General features: G+C 48.9%; 1 protein-coding gene across 1 annotated transcript in view; it reads left to right on the top strand.

The window, feature by feature from the left end:
- Positions 1–20,158, top strand: part of UNC13C (unc-13 homolog C) — a 137,487-nt gene that overhangs the window by 49,436 nt on the left and 67,893 nt on the right. The window contains exons 7-10 of the mRNA XM_060282475.2: positions 2,107–2,178; positions 9,837–10,056; positions 11,941–12,168; positions 16,307–16,448. Of these exons, the coding sequence (XP_060138458.2) occupies positions 2,107–2,178; positions 9,837–10,056; positions 11,941–12,168; positions 16,307–16,448 (662 nt within the window). The remainder of the gene's footprint in view (positions 1–2,106; positions 2,179–9,836; positions 10,057–11,940; positions 12,169–16,306; positions 16,449–20,158) is intronic.

Raw genomic sequence — 20,158 nt, 5'->3', positions numbered from 1 at the left:
CACAGCACAGCACCCCAAGCACAACGACGGGCCGGAGCCCAGCTGAACTACTCATGGGCCGGCGCCTTGCAACTAGACTGGACCGACTTCACCCCGACAGAGCTCAGGATGAGGTAGTGGTGGGGAAAGGCAGGAACCCCCGGACATTTGTGGCCCAGGACCCAGTGTATGCAAAGAATTTTGGGGCAGGCCCAGCATGGGTACCCGCCACAGTCACCAAGGTGACCGGTCCCGTGTCGTACGAGGTACTAACAGAAGGGGGGCAATGTTGGCGCCGCCACTGCGACCAGCTACGGCGACGATTCCCAGGAGGAACCCGGGAGGAGAGCGGGACAGAGGGGTCCCAAGGGGACAGCAGGGCAGTGAGGCCTGTAGAGCGAGAGGGGTGGGCAGGGGAAGCAGAAGCAGTAGGCACAGAGGGGCGCCCCGAGGCTGGAAGGACACCGGAACCAGAGTCACAACCTAGTGGTTCAGTGGCGCCAGACCAGACAGCCCCGGCACAGCCAGCAGCCTCGGAACACGAGCCAGAACCAGAACCCCTGACCAAGGAACACCCCAGGCCACAACGCACACGGAGGCGGCCAGCAGACCTTGGGGACTACGAATGCAACTTCCCGGGCAGGACTGGAACTTAGAGGGGAGGGGTGTTATGTACTGAGCTGAATCCTAGAACAATAGGATTCAGAATCAGCGGGAGCTACCCAATCCAACTCCAGGTGGAAGTGAATCCGCAACCTGATTGGCCTGCTGGAGCAGCCAATCAGGCGGCTGGCAGAAGTGAATCTGCTACCTGATTGGCCTGTAGGAGCAGCCAATCAGGCTGCAGGCAGAAGTCAATCCACAATATAATTGGCCCACAGGTGTAGCCCTGAAGTAGCCAATCACGCAAGGCCCATTGTGTAAATAATGTATATAAGCAGATGGTTTTGGGAAAAGAGCCATTCGTCTTCTCTTCTTCTCCTTGATGAATATGAGCTGAATAAAGAGCATGAAATTCACTCTCGACTCCGAGTATATTTCAGCAGGGTAAAGTTTCTTCTTGATGCAGCCTTCATTTGAATTCCGCTGTTTTCAACACTCACAATCGCTCCTGGATTTGGATGTTTTAATGGAGCCAGAAGCAAGTCGTATATGATTTGAATTCAGCAAGTTGGCACCATCGCAGTTTTGCCTTGAAATTCCACTGACAAGGCTTAATACTTCAGTAAAGGTTTTTTGTTTTTTCCATCTTGGTCCTAGAGATTATACAGTATTGGAGGAGATATTGTGGGGCAGGAGAAGTGCAGGGCAGAGGGGGTGAGCTGAAATACACTCTGAGCAGTTAAAATGGGCGCAGGTCCGTTAACTCAGGCTTACCCTGCTCCCCAACCCCCTGAATAAGACTCCCCAAATAGAAACCTTCCTGCTTCATCCAGCCATGGTTGCCCATGTCAGTGACTCACTATGTACACACACACACACACATAATGATTTTCAGTTTTATACATTTCAATAATTTTATAATCATTTTAACATTTCAAAACTCGACTTCCTTCCCCCTCTTTCTGCAGCTCCTTAAATTTATTTTTAATATTTTCTACATATCCAAATTAACTTAATTTGCTCATTTATTCATCTGCTTTAAATATATATTCTTATAAAACTGCAGGTTATTACAATAATCCTGCCAATGTCCTTATCTGTTTACAGTTTGTTCGTAAATATTCCATAAACCATTTCCGTTCTTTTACAAAAAGTTCTTCATATTCCATAAGTTTTTGTATCCATTCTTCTTTTGCTGGGACTTCTTTGTCTTTCCATTTTTGCCACTATAGTTCTGTCCCTATAATTCCCAAAGGAAAGCTTCTCTTTTACCAATGTTATTTTAAACATCTTTTTCAATTCATTGTATATCATTTCCCAGTAAGCTTTAACCTTACTACAGGACCACCGCATATGATTAAAAGAACCTTCTTTACATTTCCAACACTTATCTGATTTAGCTTTATACATTTTTGCCAATTTACTCGGTATTAGATACCATCGATATATCATTTTTTATCATTTTCTCTTAGACCATCACATGCTGTAAATTTTAAATCCTCTGTGTACTTCTGCCTTCCACAGACCCTTGCCACTCGGAAGTCGGGGATCTCGCTAGCCATGGTCATCCGGACATCAATCGACAACGAGGAGATGGTAGGAGAGGGGGCTGCTTAACCTGTTTCTTCAAGGGGCGGGTTGGCTTCCTTGAAATGGGGGGGGGGTGTATTCACCAAAGTATTTAACTCCTTCTGTTGGATGCTGTGCTGTTTCTCCTGGCTACCCTTTATGAAAGTCAGAGTCTTCCTGAAGTTGTCTCCTGTGTGGTCATCTTGATTAATCCTGCCCGTAGAGCTTTGCCGAGAGAGCAAAGTGTGCTCCTCCTCTTCTCTCAATTGTCTCCATGTCTGCTCTGGGAGGAAAGTCAAGCAAGAGATTGCAGGTGGCCAGCAGCTGAAGAACCTCCCCTGGGTACGTGTGACGTCCACCCAGCTCTAAGAGGTCCACCCAGCATCTTCTCTCTGCCCCCCGTGCCTCCAGTGCCAGTGGTCTAGGGCTGACCACATTTGTATAGCAAGCACTTAGTCGGATAAGGAGGTGGCTACTAGGGTGGCCAACTCCCAAGAGACTGCAATCTACTTACAGAATTAAAAACTGGCAGTGATCTATCACCTTTTTGGGGGGTTCAGGTCAAAGTTGTTGAGCTTTTTTGGGGAGGAGTTGAAGGCTAAGCTGTTGCCCATTTTTAGGGAGAAGGGGGTACAGCCACTCACCAATAGATCGCTGGGGAAACAAATAGCCTCACTGAATACTCTCCATCTTCCATTATGCAGATCACACAACAATGGGGGGCGGGGCGAGGGGGGTGGGGCCAGATTCTATTTTACCAACGCTAAGGAAAGGGACCCAGCGATTGACCGCAATCTTCCAAACCCTCCCGGGGATCTACCAGTAAATCGCGATTGACCTGTTGGTCATCCCTGTCCTAGCACATCCATCCATCACACACACACACACACACACACACACACACACACACACACACACACACACAAGGAACAGAGGTTTCCAAGCTTTTCATGTCGGTGACACACTTTTTAAACATCATTTCGCAATACAGTAATTCAGTTTTTCTAGCAAACCGGAGGTTAAGCTAACCCCTTTCCAGCCCCGGAAGGAACGCAGGTAGCGTTCACACAACACATCTACCCAGCAGCAGCAGACACACTAATGCAACACAGAGTTTGGAAAGCTCTGCCTTAGAAGTTGGGCTGTGGCAGAGTGAAAATGAAAGCATCATTTGTCTCTGGGAAATCATGGATTCCATAGCAGATCCCTTGCAACCAATGGCACATGTGGCTCACACACATGGCTGGCTTCTAAATTAACTGCTCAGGAGAGGCACCTGAGGGCGGGGGGCTGTGCAAGCAGCTGAAGGGAAGCATCTGCTGGTCATGTGCTGGAAGCCACACAGTGGCTCCGTGAGGAAGGCGAAGCATAACGTGAAACGAGGCCCTTCTGAGATCTGGAGCTGCCCGTCTCTCAACAGTGTGTGTCAGGACCAGAAATCCAGAAGCGGGCAATTGGGGAAAATGGCACCCACAAAGTGAAATTGCCCAAGAAATTCTGGTGCAGAGGAATAGGAGTTTGATTGCTTTCTATCTTTTTGGATAGCTTTTTTGCTATGCTCTAAATATTTGTTAGTTTGTCCTCACAAGAAGGTTGAACTACGGCACCGTAGATGGGAGGCTGCCTTTGAAGTTGGTTCAAGGCTGGATTAAGGTGGGGGGTGGCTAGTGTAGTTCCCAAAATAAGACCCCCCTCTCCCTCCCAAAAGTAATGTGTTAAATAAATATGTCTTCACATATCTGAAAGACTTAACAAATGTATTATTACATAAGCTTTTATGGAGTGCAAAAAATATTCTCTGAGCATGTGCAGTTTCAAAACACAAACTGACAACATTTTGGTAACCTTAATAACCAGAAAATGCTCTGAGCATGTGCAATTTCTTATTTTAAACCCGTTGTTTTTTGCTCACATCTTAACTTGGGTCAGTCGTCAACACTCAGCCTAACCTACCTCACATGGCTGTTGTGAAGATGTAGAAGAAGGCATAAAATAGCTCCAAAAAGAGACTTCTACCATAGACATCAAATTCTGCTTCCTTTAACCAGAGTAATTTATCTTTGACCTATAAAGTCACGTGTTTTTCTGGATACGCCACCCCTGCGAATTAGTGCACCAAGGCTTCAACCGCCCTTACCTGAGCCTCTTTCACATATGCATATTTATTTAATTTATATCTCGCCCTTCCTTCCCGAAGGAGCCCAGAGCAGCAAATGCAATTAAAATTTATAAAAACAGTTTTCTAAAGTCTTCTAAAAAGCTGGTTAAAACTACTAAAAAACATAGTCCCCCGCTTGGACAGCTAATAATTTCAGACAGCCAGAGGAGTTCATGTTTTTAGAGTTTCCCTTAAAGTTACTAATGAGGGAGGCAGATTCACTTCAGTAGGGAAGGTATTCCACATACAATTTCATATAGCTTGTTGTATATGGATATGGATATGCAGCCCCTAGAGAAAGTTTTTTTTAAAAAAAGTAACTAGATAAATGATTGTGTTTGCAAAGATTTGAGCCATGTCAGACTGCGCTTCTGACTTCCCTGCTCAATATTTGTGCAAGGGAAACTGAAAGTAAGTTTCCAGCCCTAAGATTTCAACAGAAAGAGAAAGTAGAAGTCATACCCCACCTCCCAAGCTCTACCCCTCCCCAGCCACCTGTAGAATGGAATCATAGAATTGTAGAGTTGGAAGACTCATCCACTCCACTCCGTGCATCATTCTGATCCATGTTTGCTGGTGGTTTCTCTCCCCTCACCCATTTCTTTGTGGCCTCCCCCACTCTCTCTCCAAACTGACTTGCATAAGTGTGATCAGGAGCAAACCCCTCCCGACTGCTTGGGCGTCTGGCTTATCGATTGCAGCCAGGCCTGAAATTCCTTGGCAAGAACTTATATTGATTGTCCCTCTCCATCTAATTTTATTTGCTCTATACTTTCGTAAATAGAATATTCATTTCTTTTTTTTAACTCAAGAAGACTTGGCTGCTTTTTCCCTGTTGGCTTTACCTTGAAGGCTTAGCCCCTAGAAGACAACGTTAGGGTGGAAGGTGCCTTTCACATCAACCCGCCAGGAGAGCTTCCACGCACCCCTTTGCCATGGCCTCCGAAACCCTCTCAGGGTCTCCTCTGCCTTCAGAGAGAACTAAATCAATCGAATCACACTTGGTTCCTAATAGAAAACAGAAAGAAATTACAATATAAGAACAGTAAAACAATACAGCACAAAACAAAATGTTTCGTTAAGGAAGAACTTCATATACAGTATATGAGAATGAAGAATAAAGCACATTTTAAAGTAGAATTGTGATTTCCCCCCCCCCTCGGTCGTATTTTTTTTTTTTTTGCAATTAAGCCGCCTAAAAATTGTATGAAATGAATAAATAACTAAATAGCTCCTGCCCATGGTTGGGAGTGTGACATTATGGGGCAGCCATAGCCCTTGGATTAGATAGTTGACCAGTAATTTCTTCAGTAAATCCTCATAAAGCCTCGTAGCCTGGTCTGGATAGTCAGTAAAACAACTGAGAACCGCCTCTGTCAGTCGCACTAATCAGGAGCCAAGGTTTTCTTCACACATCAAATATTATCCTGTTCCTGAATCTAAAGGCACAGAAACACTTTGGGGACAATAGCTGTGTCTGGAACACAGTTCACTCTGAGTACTGTATTTTCTCTGCCCTTGGAAATCCATCTCCGAGGCAAACGTCATTTGGAAATCATTTCTCGTGGCTCCCGTTCCTCCATACAGGCACAGGCCTGGCACCGCTTCTTCCAGGTAGCATCAGAGGACCTTTCACTCCCTCCCCATTCAAGTCAGGATGGGGGCAAGCAGAAGCCCCCTCCCACCCCAGCAGCAGCAGCATATCAAACAGCTTCCTCTCCACCCCCAAAAGAAAATATTACACGAATCCCGCAACTGGGAATGGAGGAGAGAAATGGTGGGGGTGTTATTGCTTTGTTTTTTTTGGTATAATTATTTATCTTGTCTTTTGTACTGTGAACTGTGGCCCCGGGATCTCTTGATGAAGGGCAGTAAATATTATTATTATTATTAATAATAATAATAATAATAAAGCAGGGAGATGCATAAGCAGCAGCTGCCTGCTTGCTTGATCCTAGGAAGACGAGTGCAGTCGGCAGCCATTGATTCCAGGTTGCTGGAGTTTCCCCCAGAGCGTTTCCTTGCTCATTTCCCCAGTGTTCTCCCCTTTGTCATCTGCCAGCGTGCCTTCACATTTTAGGCTATCAGCATACTTAGTTATTCCTTTCCCAAACCTCCTGGAATGCAAAATTAAGCATTAGCTTGGAAACAATTTATGAGGGCCATTTACGTGATAGCTTTGCAATGCGTTCAGCACATTCACCCTTTCTCTTTCGCAGAAGCCCAGGTGTTGCCTAGCCCTTTCTCGGTGTGCTATGTGTGATAAAAAGCAATTGCTGCTCTCTTGCAATGTTCCCAGCTGATGCTTTTGTTTTCTCTACCAATCTCTTTGTCCCAGTTTGCATTTGGCAGCAATGGCTCTCTGGAGTGTTTCCCCCGTGTGTGTGTGTGTGTGTGTGTGTGTGTGTGTGTGTGTGTGTGTAGGTGTGTAGGTGTGTGTGTGTAGGTGTGTGTGTGTGTGTGTGTGTGTGTAGGTGTTTTCCTGTGAGGCTTCCAAGCAGCATCAGAGGTGGGCTGGATCAGCCCCCAAACTGCTCAAGTGCTGAGCATCCCTTTAGGTGGACCCTTTTCTAGCTGACATCAATGGGAAGCCAGTGCTGACTCAAACCCCCCTCTCAAGAAACCACCCTAAGCAGACCAAAGGGTCCCATTAGGAGAGCCGGAGAAGGCAAGGTGGATGAACTGCTGTACTGGACTCGCTTTCAATGCTAATGAGACCATCTCTGGGGCTAATTAGTGGATTGTGTGAATCAGCACCCTGGAGATAGATGAGCAGGAGCATCACACCTGAACCCCTAAACATCGGAAGCGGGAGATTTTGCCTGTGACACAGCATGTAGCTGTTGGAGATTCATTCCCCGTGTTTGCATTCATGGGTTTGTTGTGTATCACATGACTGTATATGTGTTTACATTCCACAGAGTGGGAAGTGACGTAGACAGGATGTTTGTCTTACCGTGTGTTCCTGAAGTGGGACTATTGTCCTTTGTCCTTTCTCTTTGCTGCCTGATGCTAGAGAGAGAGAGAGAGGGAGCCATGTTGCAGTGCTCCATGTGTGTTTATATGTAAATAAATGTAGATTAGCCAAATGCTGTGCTACTGAGTTCTGTTACGCAACTGCGCAAACCTCTGCGGATCCCATAAGTGTGCTGATGTCTCCAAGGCATCAGTCGCTATGATGTTCAGGCTGGAGAAAGCTTGTGAAGCTCCCGAACGATCTACCAGGAGGGAGAGAACATGCCAGCCAGGCATGTGTCATCTTCCAAGGTTCTACTCATGTGTAGGACATCCTGGCAGTAGCCACTCAAGGCACAGTGTTCAGATCAGAGAGTTCCTTTGCCATCACGTCAGCAGAGAAAGCTTTCCTTGGCCAGCAAGTGCCACAGTCCTTGAGACATGGTGGAGTGACTGGTCCAGACCTGGGTCCTTCCCCAGGCGCTGGGTTTCACTGGGAGTGAAGCTACCAAGAAAGGACCTCTGGTATCCTGCCAGCAGCTGGTTTTGCTCCCCTGCTCTCATGGCAAAGAGCCACGGCGTGGGCTGAGCAAGTGACACAATGTGCCGCCCCAGAGGCAAGAGCCTGTGAGTGTCAAATGAGTCAGGGGGCTGTGGAAGAAGGAACAGGAGGGGACGTTCACCAGCCCCCTGCCTTTGTCCAGAAACAGCTAAGGAAGCTGATTCCCTGCCCCCAGGAGCCCACGGAGGTGTCTCCTGGGCTGACTTCTAGGCTCAGGGGAAAAGAGTCTCCTGTGCTGTAAGAGAACAGCTTCCCAGTACTATTGTCTTTTTATAGATCTTCTCAGAAGGTACCTGTATAGATACAGGTATTATTATTATTATTATTATTATTATTATTATTATTAATTATTATTATTATTTTGTGCCCCCTTAGCACAGTGTCCCTGCACTGCCCTAAATCCGGTGTGGACACTGGGCAGCCCCCACCTCTCTCTGCAAAGACACACCGACACCTGACCAGCTCTTGTGGTGCTTTTGAGCGCCTTAGATAAGGGGTTTTGTCCTTTTAATGAGTATCCCCACCAGATGAGCAATAGATACCTCTGCTGGAAAGATCACACAGACGGTAGTTTAAATGGCACTTTAACTTAACATTTAATGTCTTAAAATCTTAACGGTTGCATTCAAGTTTCATGTGTACAAGCATGTGGTTTCAATAGAACTGTTCTTGTTAATTATATAATTACAAACCTAACCAATTCCTCATCTACACCTGCTCTAGTAACCTACTCCACAACCTCCCACATGCTCCTGCTCCCCAAAACCCTCTCTCTCTGAATTAATGGCTACCCATCCTCTTTAAACCCGTGGCTGTCCCGCCCCTCATGAAATGGAATGCCATCAATCAACTAAGAGGCTGGGTTTAACACTTAACACCCTGGAGTTCTACTCAAGCCAGCCCAATCCGTCACACAGAGATGCCCGTGTGGCGTAAGTGATGTACGGCTGCAGTCTTTGTGGTGGCTGCCTAATCACCATCATTTCTCCTTCCGGCTACATGTTTTTCTGCAGCCGTCTCAGAGATTGCAAGGAGCTACATAGGGGCTGACTTCTAGGCTCAGGGGAAAAGAGTCTCCTGTGCTGTAAGAGAACAGCTTCCCAGTACTATTGTCTTTTTATAGATCTTCTCAGAAGGTACCTGTATAGATACAGGCATTATTATTATTATTATTATTATTATTATTATTATTATTATTATTATTATTATTATTATTATTATTTTGTGCCCCCTTAGCACAGTGTCCCTGCACTGCCCTAAATCCGGTGTGGACACTGGGCAGCCCCCACCTCTCTCTGCAAAGACACACCGATGCCTGACCAGCTCTTGTGGTGCTTTTGAGCGCCTTCCTCTTCCAAGGGGGGCCTCGGAGCAAGTCAGCAGGAGCTCGGCTGATGAGAGCCTCTTGCACGGAGGCACACGCTCTGCAGCGTTTCAGCAAAAGCTTTGTAACAGGAGCTTGAATCATAGAATCACAGAGTAGGAAGAAACCACAAGGGCCATCCAGTCCAACCCCCTGCCAAGCAGGAAACACCATCAAAGCATTCTTGACATATGGCTGTCAAGCCTCTGCTTAAAGACCTCCAAAGAAGGAGACTCCACCACACTCCTTGGTAGCAAATTCCACTGCCAAACAGCTCTTACTGTCAGGAAGTTCTTCCTAATGTTTAGGTGGAATCTTCTTTCTTGTAGCTTGAATCCATTGCTCTGTGTCCGCTTCTCTGGAGCAGCAGAAAACAACCTTTCTCCCTCCTCTATATGACATCCTTTTATATTGAACATGCATGAAAGAATGATTAGAGCAGTGGTTCTCAGTTGGTGGTCTGCGGACCCCACCCAGGAGGTCCGTGGCACCATTCGCATAACCAAAGCTACCCCAGGGATCGAAATTTTCAAAAGTAGGGAGTCCATGGCTTGGCTTTTGTAAAACAGAAGGTCTGCAATACTTAGCCAGTTGGGAACTGTGAGCCACTTTACTGATGTGTCTGAATGTGTTTTGTGTCCCCTCAGAAAATGCACGTCTTCAAAAAAACCCTGCAGGCCCTCATCTACCCCATGTCCTCCACCACACCACACTACTTTGAAGTGTGGACGGCCACCGCCCCCACCTACTGCTACGAGTGCGAGGGTCTCCTCTGGGGCATCGCCAGGCAGGGAATGAGGTGCACAGAGTGTGGGGTCAAGTGCCATGAGAAGTGCCAGGATCTCCTCAACGCGGACTGTTTGCAGAGTGAGTAGTCTGAGGGGCACCTGGTATGGCACACAGCTCCTGCCCTTCTTCGTGCTGCTTGGCTTGCCCCTCCCCCTTTGCAAGGGGGGGGCATGGCAGGGCCAGCCAAAGACATTGTGGCACCTGAGGCAAATGGCAAAATGCTGCCCTCCCCCCTCCCCCCTGGTAAGAAGGGGCGAGTGAAGATCTCCACCAGGCATAGGCAAAGTTGGCCCTCCAGATGTTTTGGGACTACAACTCCCATCATCCCTAGTTAACAGGACCAGTGGTCAGGGATTATGGGAATTGTAGTCCCAAAACATCTGGAGGGCCGAGGTTGCCTATGCCTGATCTACACCAAAAACAAGGGAAGAAGAGAGGGAATCTGCTGTCCCTGTGGATCCTACCACCCGCAGCATTTGCCTCACCCTGCCTTATGGGTGTCCCAGCTCTGGGGCATGGGCTCCTCCTGTGGGGCTGTTGGGGGGGGGCAACAGAAGCCTGTTGGAGCAGCCCCGGCCGTGGCAAGGGAGAGTCTGCTTGGCACATCGCAAAGCCCAAGCAAACGGTTGGGCTGCTCAGACGACGACGGCACCACTAATCTCACAGGGGCTCCAGGTAGCAGGATGGACAGACAGTGAAGTGGCTGAGTGGAGGTGACAATAGTATCTCTGGGCATGCAGGCACCCCTAACGCTGAATGGGTCTTGTGCTTCCCCCAACCCACCCTATGTTCTGGTCTCAGGGATCTCCCACCTCATTTGGGTTTCACTCAGTTGGGCACTGTCTGCATTTAGCTCCAGTTTCGCTGAGTAAAACTCTTCCTCCTCCTTTGATTTTAAACCCACCAGGTTTCCAGCCAGCTAAAGGGATTGCATGAGGCCCCTTGTCACCTCTCGCCAAAAGCCAACCAGTGGCCTAGAGACCGCTCTCTTCCTCAGTCTCTCCTCCATTGCTGCGCTGATGCGCAGGCCCCCATGAGTGTCGCTTGGCAGCCTCATGGCACAGAAACAAGGGAGGCTTGCTGGCTGCCCCAGTGTCATTTGTCAGCTTTCTACTTCACCCCCTGTGACCGGCAGCCAAGCAGAAAAAGATGCCACCTTGCCTTTCCTGCCTGCCTTCGTCTGAGGCCAGCCCTGCCCTCCAGCCCTGATCAGTGCAGTTGGTCTCTTGCAGCCAATGCTAGGCTGATCCAGGCAGGGTTGGGCTGCAAACGAGCCTCTCTAAAGTCCACCACCCAAGATTTCTGGTTGGGTGACACCCCTACCCCATTGGCAGTTTATCTCTGTGATCCACTGGGAATCCCATTATTTTGTAAAGATCCAGAAAAAGTCAGAATATTGGCACCCCTGGCATTGCTTCAGGGCAGGAAAAAACCATCATTTTGGGGGATCAGCATCTGTGTCAGACTTCAGACTTTCATTTTGATGTCCTTCTGGAAGCCCCTCCAGGCATGAACTGACGCCACAACATCGGTGCATGACAGCATTGAGGGGCCTCTTTGTGTGCTGTGGTCCACGTGGGCCGCACATGGAATCAGATGTCCCTGGTGGAAGGAAGGGGGCTTCATCCATGCTGTGCAGGACACACAGAAACCTTTGGAGAAAGCAAGAGGAGGGTCAGCTTTCGCCAACCTGATGCCCTCCAGCTGTTGTGGACTACAATTCCCATCATCCCTGGCTAGTCCAGGTTGTCCAAAACAGCTGGAGGGCATCAGGTTGGCAAAGGCATCAATGAAAGACCCGCCTGGCCAGGCGCCTTCTGTGTCTTTGAGGGCATCTGTTTTCCAGATTTCAGCAGCATCACCTCATAGTAGGTGATCCAATATTACTCCCGCTGAAACAACAACTACTGCTATAGTGGTGCATTGTTAAATGTTGCTAATGCCGTTGTTATGTCACCTTAGGGGCAGCGGAGAAGAGTTCAAAGCACGGTGCTGAGGATAAGACCCAGAATATTATTACAGCAATGAAGGAGCAAATGAAGATCAGGGAGCGAAACAGGCCGGAAGTTTTTGAACTGATCCAGGAAATGTTCCAGATCGCCAAGGAGGACTTTGTACAGCACACCAAGGCAGCCAAACAGAGTGTCCTGGATGGGACATCGAAGTGGTCAGCAAAGATCACCATCACGGGTGAGATTCCTCCTTTTCAGCTGTAGAACTCCCCCTGGGCCAAAGCTCCCTTTTCCCTTCCAGCCCAGAGTGGTTACAAAATGGCATTTACAGAATACAAATGGAAAGAGGGTCTCTGGTGTGTGATTGTGGAACGATAGTGTCAGGGTTGTTGCGACTACTCTAGAGTAACGACTTTCCACATGCTTGTCTTTTAACAGTCTTTATTGGTGCACTCTATTTACAGTGGAACGAGCTGTTGGATGCATGTCTGCTCATTCCGATCCAGAATCCAGCACTGCCCCTTTACGCGACTTTGACCAACATATAAGCCGCGGGACAGTGAATCTCCTCCCCTTTCTCCTCCTCCTTAATTCCGGTGCTGGGGGAAAGGGTCTACAATCTGTTTTTTCCCTGTCCCCCCTTTCCACCTCTTTCTCTTCCCATCTGTGGAGCAGGGGCTCTCCCATCCTGCCAGAGACCTGGCACTCTCTCTCCGTTTTCATGGCTGCTCGGGGATGAACTGCTCCTGATGAGAGGGGGAGGTTCTCTGTAATCTCTCCCCCTTACAGATAGCGTACACCCTGATCTCACAAGGTGGTCCATGCCGCCTGCAAACTGGTGCAGAGCAGTTTGCCACCTTGAACCATAGCTGCCAAGTTATCCCTTTTTTACAGGGATTTTCCCTTATGCTGAATAGGCTTCCTCACGAGAAAAGCGAAAACTTGGCAGCTATGCCTTGAACCCCCCCCCCCAGAAGGGTGAGGACTGCAAGCAATTCTCATTTTCACTTTGAATGCCAAATTTTTTGCATAACCAGTCTGCAGGGGGTAGTCAAAATAGTCCGTAACTACATCATCTCCTCTGGTGTAGTGCTTCCTTGATTCCTTGATCATTCTTCATCTTCAGGGGTATGATAGCACATCCCCAGTGCTTTATTTTTTTTAAAAAAAAATTAAATAATTTTCAAGAAACGGGATATAAGCATAACATTATCATCCCCAGTGCTAAACTGCACTTGGGGCTTGGTATCACCACCCACAACGAATGTGCCAGGGAAGTCTGTCTCTTTGGGGATTTCTAGGTTGCTGGACTCAATGCCCTCTTTGATGTACAGAGCAGCATCACCTACAATAGTCCTTCTTATAAAATTTAGATCTGGTCAAGGCAGCAGTTGCTGCAGGTGACTTGAGATGTCCTCAATGCAGCCTAGGAAAACAGTTTGTCCAGTAGCCATAACAACTGGGTGATCCACAGGGCTTATAAAATCCTTGGTTCATGATACTGCGTTGGTGCTGGCATCCATCTGTCTCGAGAGTCCGTGGAATGTGCCTCCGTGGGTGAAGTCAAACGGCTGTGTTAGCAGCAACAAAGTGACCTCCCCAGGGCTCAAACCTGGGCAGTGTGTATGGAGGTCCTGGGCAACCCAGACAACAAGACCTCTCTCTCAGCCTTGCTGATGTGGTCCAAAGGAAAGCAGAGCAAGACGTTTGGCACCAGATAGATTGGCTGCAGGAGTTGCCCGGAGGAGACATAACAGGCACCATCCTGTAATACTGTTTAAAGCAGAGAGAATCCCAGCAGGCTGGTTTCAGAAGCCACACAACCTCCCTTCCCCAAGATCAGTAGACTTGCTTCTGAATGGACCCAGCCGGGGTGGGTGTGGGCACAGGTCTGCTGCTGAGTCAGATTGCGGGGGGAGGGGAAGAGAGAGAGAGCATTCTGATCCCATCATTTCTCTGATGAGGCTGTTAATGAGCTGGGCTGTCCCTGCTAGTGGCAGTTCAGAAATGTTAACTAAATGCTCCTGTCTGGATGCTTTAAATCACGTGGACGCAACTTACAAAGCAAATATTTGCTGATGGTCAGAGGGGGGCCGGGGGAGGGAGTGTGGAGTGTTCCAGTTGGCTTTCAAGCCAACAGAGAGACTCGCACAGTTATGAATTGCGATGGAGAGGAGTCAACTGACAAGTGTTTGTATTTATAGCAGCATAAACACACATTAGCGATGATAAATCCTGACATCTGTTTTCTCGTCGAAAGGCAGCTACGGGAAAGCTGGCTGTCTCTGCAACTGGAGGTTGCAGCCGGAATACCATGCTCTGCAAGAGGGAATGGCTCAGGAAATAGGCTCCTGGGGTCTGAAGGCAGCTCTCCGGGTGGGGGGTGGGGGGGGCATTGTAACAAGTATCTTGTTCCAAAGTAATGCCTGGACATTTCTCCTGGGAGATGTTTCTTGCTCTGGGGGAGAGGACAGCTTACCTAGTGGGAGAAGGAGCGGAGCACAGTGGGTCAGTGCCATGGCTTGGAAGGTGCAAGGAAACACCTGGACCACCTGCTATTGGTAATCTTTGAGTTGCGCAGAACTCTGTGTGCTCTCAGAGCTGAGAAGGCACAACTCTCTTTGGATGAGACCAGAGCAGAGTCCACCTTGCATGGCCGAGAGGAGGCTAACTTTGTTTTCTCCATTCCCCACCCCACCCCTTGCGGGGGGGGATCCTCAAAGGCAGGGGTCCCCAGACTTACCTGGCTTTGGGCCGGTGCCCGCCACGCTGATCGCGCGGCAGGCCAGAGGGCAGAGGAGTGCGCGCGCAGCGGGCCAGAGGGCGGGGGAGTGCGCACCCGTGCGCATGCGCGCACACACTTACTGGCGCGGTGGCACGCTTCCAGGTCGAAAAAATTGCCGAAAATCGTTTGTGCGCATGCGTATGGCCCTCCCCCCGACCCGGAAGTGCACTGGAAATGACCTCTTCTGGGTCGGGAGAGGCCCATACGCATGCGCACAAACGATTTTCGGCGCTTTTTTCTGATCTGGAAGTGCGCCGCCGCACTGCGCGCCGTAAGAGCGGGTGGAAGCAGCAGGCGGCGGGGGTCGTCGCGGGCCGGATTGGGAGGCCAATTGGGCTGCATCTGGCCCGCGGGCCGTAGTTTGGGGACCCCTGCTCAAAGGCCTTGCAGCCTGGTTCTCACATTGTCTCTCTGCATTATTTGTCCTGTTTTTTGTAATGGTGTTGTTTGCTTTTAACACCTGCTTGAGTGGTGTTTTTTTCCTCCTGCATGGATAATCCCCGTGTAGGACAAAAAGACTGCCTGTCCTTCAGTCACCATGTCCGAAAACTAAGCCTTTAGAAGAGGCACCCAGCTCCCCGACGGAGCCAGCCAGGATGTCAGCCAAAGTGAGGTGCCAGGAGAGAGACACCCCTATAACCTCATGCTGGCTTTTCCTGCAGTGCTTACTGATAACTGGGAGTAGAGCCAGGCCACCTGAGCTCTTTGCTGACTGTGGAAGGGTAGCCAACCTTCGCCCTGATCCAGCTGTTGGAAAGCAACTATTTCTACATTCCAGAGAATCCGAAACTATTAGGAACACAAGAAGGTGTCCTCTACCGTGTCAGGCCATGGAGCCAAACTGCTCAGATTTGTCTACATTGACTGTCAGCCAGTGGTCTCCAGGGTCTCCAGCTGGGGCAGGGGAATAGTTAGGGTCCGGTTAGGTTGGCCCCTGCCAAGGGTGCAATCCAGGGGACTGCTCTACTCTGGCTCAGAGTACTGGGAGGCTCCTCCTTCATCTAAGCAAAATTAAAAAATTCCTTCCAACAGCACCTTAGAGACCAACTAAGTTTGTCATTGGTATGAGCTTTCGTGTGCATGCACACTTCTTCAGATACACTGAAACAGAAGTCACCAGATGCTTATATATAGTAAGAGGGTGAGGAGGGGTATTACTCCCTCCTTGTGGTGGGAGTGGGTGATTGACTGACTGATAGCTGTTGATGACTGTTAACGACTGCACTTGGTCCTACATCTAAGAACACTGGAAGTGGCCTCATTCTGACTTAGCCCATTGGTCCACCTAGCTCCATCACCTTTGAGCTGGAGATTCTGAGGACTGGACCTGGGACCTTCCATGTGTTCTTCTGCTCAGCACCAACCTTTTAGCCCCTTTTTTGCAGGGGTGGGGGGCATAGCTGCCAAGTTATCCCCTTTTTAAAGGGATTTTCCCTTATGCTGAATAGGCTTCCTCGCGAGAAAAGGGAAAACTTGGCAGCTATGGTGGGGGGGGGGCACTGGTCACAAAGCCATTGTCCAGGCCTAGGTTTATCAACTTGCGTCCTCAACCTCTCTCTCTCTCTCTCTCTTTCTTCCTCCTCTCTTGCAGTGGTCTGTGCTCAGGGCTTGCAGGCCAAGGATAAAACTGGCTCTAGTGACCCGTACGTTACGGTGCAAGTGGGCAAGACCAAAAGGAGGACCAAAACCATATTTGGGAACCTGAATCCAACATGGGACGAGAAGTTCTATTTGTGAGTATTCCTCCCTATTTTGGCTTTCTGGGGTGCATTACTTGGGAGTAAATGTTGCCTGCAACACATGCCATTCCTTACTCCTGTGACTCATTGTGTTTACCTGGGTGTTTGCATCTTGGGCCTTATTAAAAGCCCGAAGCCACAGACTTGCATTGCGGCTTCTAACTCACAACCCAAATGTGGGTTGGTGTGGATTTCAAGTTGATGTGACGATGATGCTGGAGTGCAATGGAAAGTGTGGCCACTCTGGGGATTGAAGGTAGATTCAGTGGTCTCTTGGGGGAGGGGGTGCCCTCAGCCCTTCCTTCATTTGGCCAGGGGGCTGGGGTAGCATGGGGCTTGGAGCATATGTGAGGCCACCTCTGATGACTGTAGAAGCCAGAGAGGAAGAGCAAGATTGGCTGTTTGGCTCCTCCAAAGATGGAGCACCAGCCATTAGAACTTAACACCAAATACAGCAGCCAGGAATATGTCATTGTACTCAAAATGGGGCCATTTGAAACATCCCAGTGGTTTTGCATTTAGCGTACAATAACTGCAGGCCTGAAACTGTGAAAATGGGCTCTCTCTGGAGCATTTTTCTGGGGGACATTGATTTCTATATTGGAGAAGGATGCTGGGATCTGCCTCTGGGATGTTCAACTCAATTTAGTGGCATGCAATTTCTTATTAGATTATTGTTATGTTTCAGTTGCATAATTTATAAATATGCCGTAATGAAAGTGGAAGTACATTCACGAGATGGATGCCTTCTGTTGGTGTGGCTGGCGTTGCTCTAGGAAGTTAGAATTTTTTTAAAAAAATGTTTTTAATAAAAGGTGTATTTTCAGGCATATCAGGCCATGGCAGGAAGAAGATTTTGCTTTCCTTCAGAGGCGGGATAAACATCTTTCTTTTTGAGTTGTGCATCTTATATAGATGAAGGGCTGGGACATGCTGGTGTCTGATTATAGCTTAATCGTAGCTGACCCAGGACTTTTATGTGGCAAACCTTGACTTTAATTGGTTGCTTGTGAGCACCCAGCCAGGCAGTAGATGAAATGCAAGATGGAGTAGGTGAGAGGGGACCGTTTCTTTGGCAGGGTGCCATATTGCTGGCTTGGCAAGGAGGCATGGATATTTATTCCTCCAGTGAGCTGCTGCCAATCAGCGTAGACAGCATGGAGCGGGATAAAGGCTGCCTCCTCTCTTCGAGTGATCCCAGGAAGGGGCTTTTCTAGAGAGATTGTGGAGGCTGTGGCCTATTCCTTCCTGGAAAAGCTTATTTCTGGCTAGGCCCATTGCTGGGAATCATATCTGCTGGAGGCCTCTAATGCTAATTGGAAAATGTGGCCATAGACTCTAAAAACCCCTGACCACATTTGCATCTCTGAGCAGGTTTGCTGAAAGGGCCTCTTCCTTTCTGAAGCAGGATGAGGATTCTGAGAAGGGAATCTTGCATTGAACTATGAAAGCAGGAAGCAGGTGTCTGAGCAACAATTTCAGTGCGCGGAATAGCAAAGGCACTTGTGGGTGATGATGGGGAAGAGGCTCGCTGGGTGTTCATTTAGCAAATGGAATCTGAGCAGAGATTGGGCAGAGGGCATCACAGATGCGCACTCGGACAAAAGGCCAAGGGGTCTGGGTGGTGTCATTGGCTGGGTGCCCATGGCATGGCATAGGGTAGCGTACATGGGTGGTGCTGCGGTCTAAACCACTGAGCCTCTTGGGCTTGCTGATCAGAAGGTTGGTGGTTTAAATCCCTGAAATGGAGTGAGCTCCCATTGCTCTGTCCCAGCTCCTGCCAACCTAGCAGTTTGAAAGCATACCAGCGCAAATAGACGACTAGGTAAACAGCGGGAGGGTAAATGGCATTTCTGTACGCTCTGGTTTCCATCACTGTGTTCCGTTGCTCTCCTTTTGCTTCTCTCTCTCTGCGCCCACCAGCTGCATTCCCTGTTAGAGGGAGGGATGCTCAGCAGAGCCTGCATTTGGGCCTGCGTGCAGCTCCCATGCGCTGGCCTCCTGGTCCTCTCAGCTTCCCTACTTTTCTCACAGATGACTTGCCTGCCCACAGGCCACAGCCATTCATGTCCATGGTGACAGTTCCCCAAGCCCAGGGCCACCTTGACCTCACCGGGGGGGGGGTGTCCCCTACTCCTGAGCAGCCCACTGGAGTCCCTGGAGGTTGCCTTCCTTTTCTGAAGGGTTCGCTGTGATTCTGCTTCTCTTTTGCCAGGCTCTTGGCCAGCCTCTCGCCTTTCTCTGGCTCAGTGGCACCCAGGCAGGCCTGTGTGCTTGGGGCTCTGGCTGCATGGACCAACAGCCCCGCACATTTTCTGAGCTTCAGAGCAATACTTTTCTAACCTGAAATTTTGCCTTTGCTTCCTATCTGGGTGGCTGACTCCGGATGCCTCTTTTGGCTGGCTGTCTCTTGCTTGCCATCTGGCATCAGTAAACAGCTTCCGCCTGTGCCGGCTGTTTGATCCAAAATAAGCAAATAAATGTTAATTAACTCAAATAACACAAACAGTGGAGCTTTGGAAATCCACGATTTGCTCTCTTCGCCAACACATTCATTCTGGGCCAGTTGTGATCACTTGACTCAGCCTTGGCAGCAAACTTGGGGAGGTTCACAACCACCACCCCTCGCCATCAAATTCAACAGTGGGACGGGGTGGGGGGGAGTCCTCCATGGAAGCACAAGACGGCTGTGCACAACAGCGCTGATGATTGGCTTCTCCCTGAGATGCAACAAAACAACCCTCCCCTGAGCAGCTTTCCAGCTTCTAAAAAGGTGTATGTGCATGTTTGAAATAAGGTCACAAACATTCAGTTGTATCAACAGTCAAGCCCCACTTCAGAAAGCAGTAATAATTTTTAAAAAGAAGTCCAAATGTTCACCTGAAGCTTGGGGGGGAGGGGGGTTTGGAGGTGCCAAAGAGACCATCAAATCAGCATTGGATCCTTTGGCTGGGTGTGGCAAGAAGAAGAAGAAGAAGAAGAAGAAGAAGAAGAAGAAGAAGAAGAAGAAGAAGAAGAAGAAGAAGAAGAAGAAGAAGAAGAAGAAGAAGAAGAAGAAGAAGAAGAAGAAGAAGAAGAAGAATTTATTATTTAAACCCCGTCCATCTGGCTGGGCCTCCCCTGCCACTCTGGGCGGCTTCCAACAAACATTAAAATACATCAAATATCACAGATTTAAAACTTCCCTAAACAGGGCTGCCTTTAGGTATTTTCTAAATGTCAGGTAGTTGTTTATCTCTCTGACCTCTGATGGGAGGGTGTTCCACTGGGCGGGTGCCACTACCGAGAAGGCCCTCTGCCTGGTCCCCTGTAGCTTTGCTTCTCGCAGCGAGGGAACCACCAGAAGGCCCTTGGCGCTGGACCTCAGTGTCCGCGCAGAACGATGGGGGTGGAGACACTCCTTCAGGTATACTGGACCGAGGCCATTTAGGGCTTTAAAGGTCAGCACCAACACTTTGAACTGTGCTCGGAAATGTACTGGGAGCCAATGTAGGATCTTTCAAGACCGGTGTTATGTGGTCTCGGTGGCCGCTCCCAGTCACCAGTCTAGCTGCCGCATTCTGGATTAGTTGTAGTTTCCGGGTCACCTTCAAAGGTAGCCCCACATAGAGCGCATTGCAGTAATCCAAGCGGGAGATAACCAGAGCAGGCACCACTCTGGCTAGACAGTCTGTAGGCAGATAGGGTCTCAGCCTGCATACCAG

This window comes from Zootoca vivipara, chromosome 13, assembly GCF_965207765.1.
Source record: "Zootoca vivipara chromosome 13, rZooViv2.hap1.1, whole genome shotgun sequence".
Classification (NCBI taxonomy): domain Eukaryota; kingdom Metazoa; phylum Chordata; class Lepidosauria; order Squamata; family Lacertidae; genus Zootoca; species Zootoca vivipara.
The sequence above is the reverse complement of the archived record's forward strand: the minus strand, read 5'-3'. Positions and strand labels throughout refer to the sequence as shown.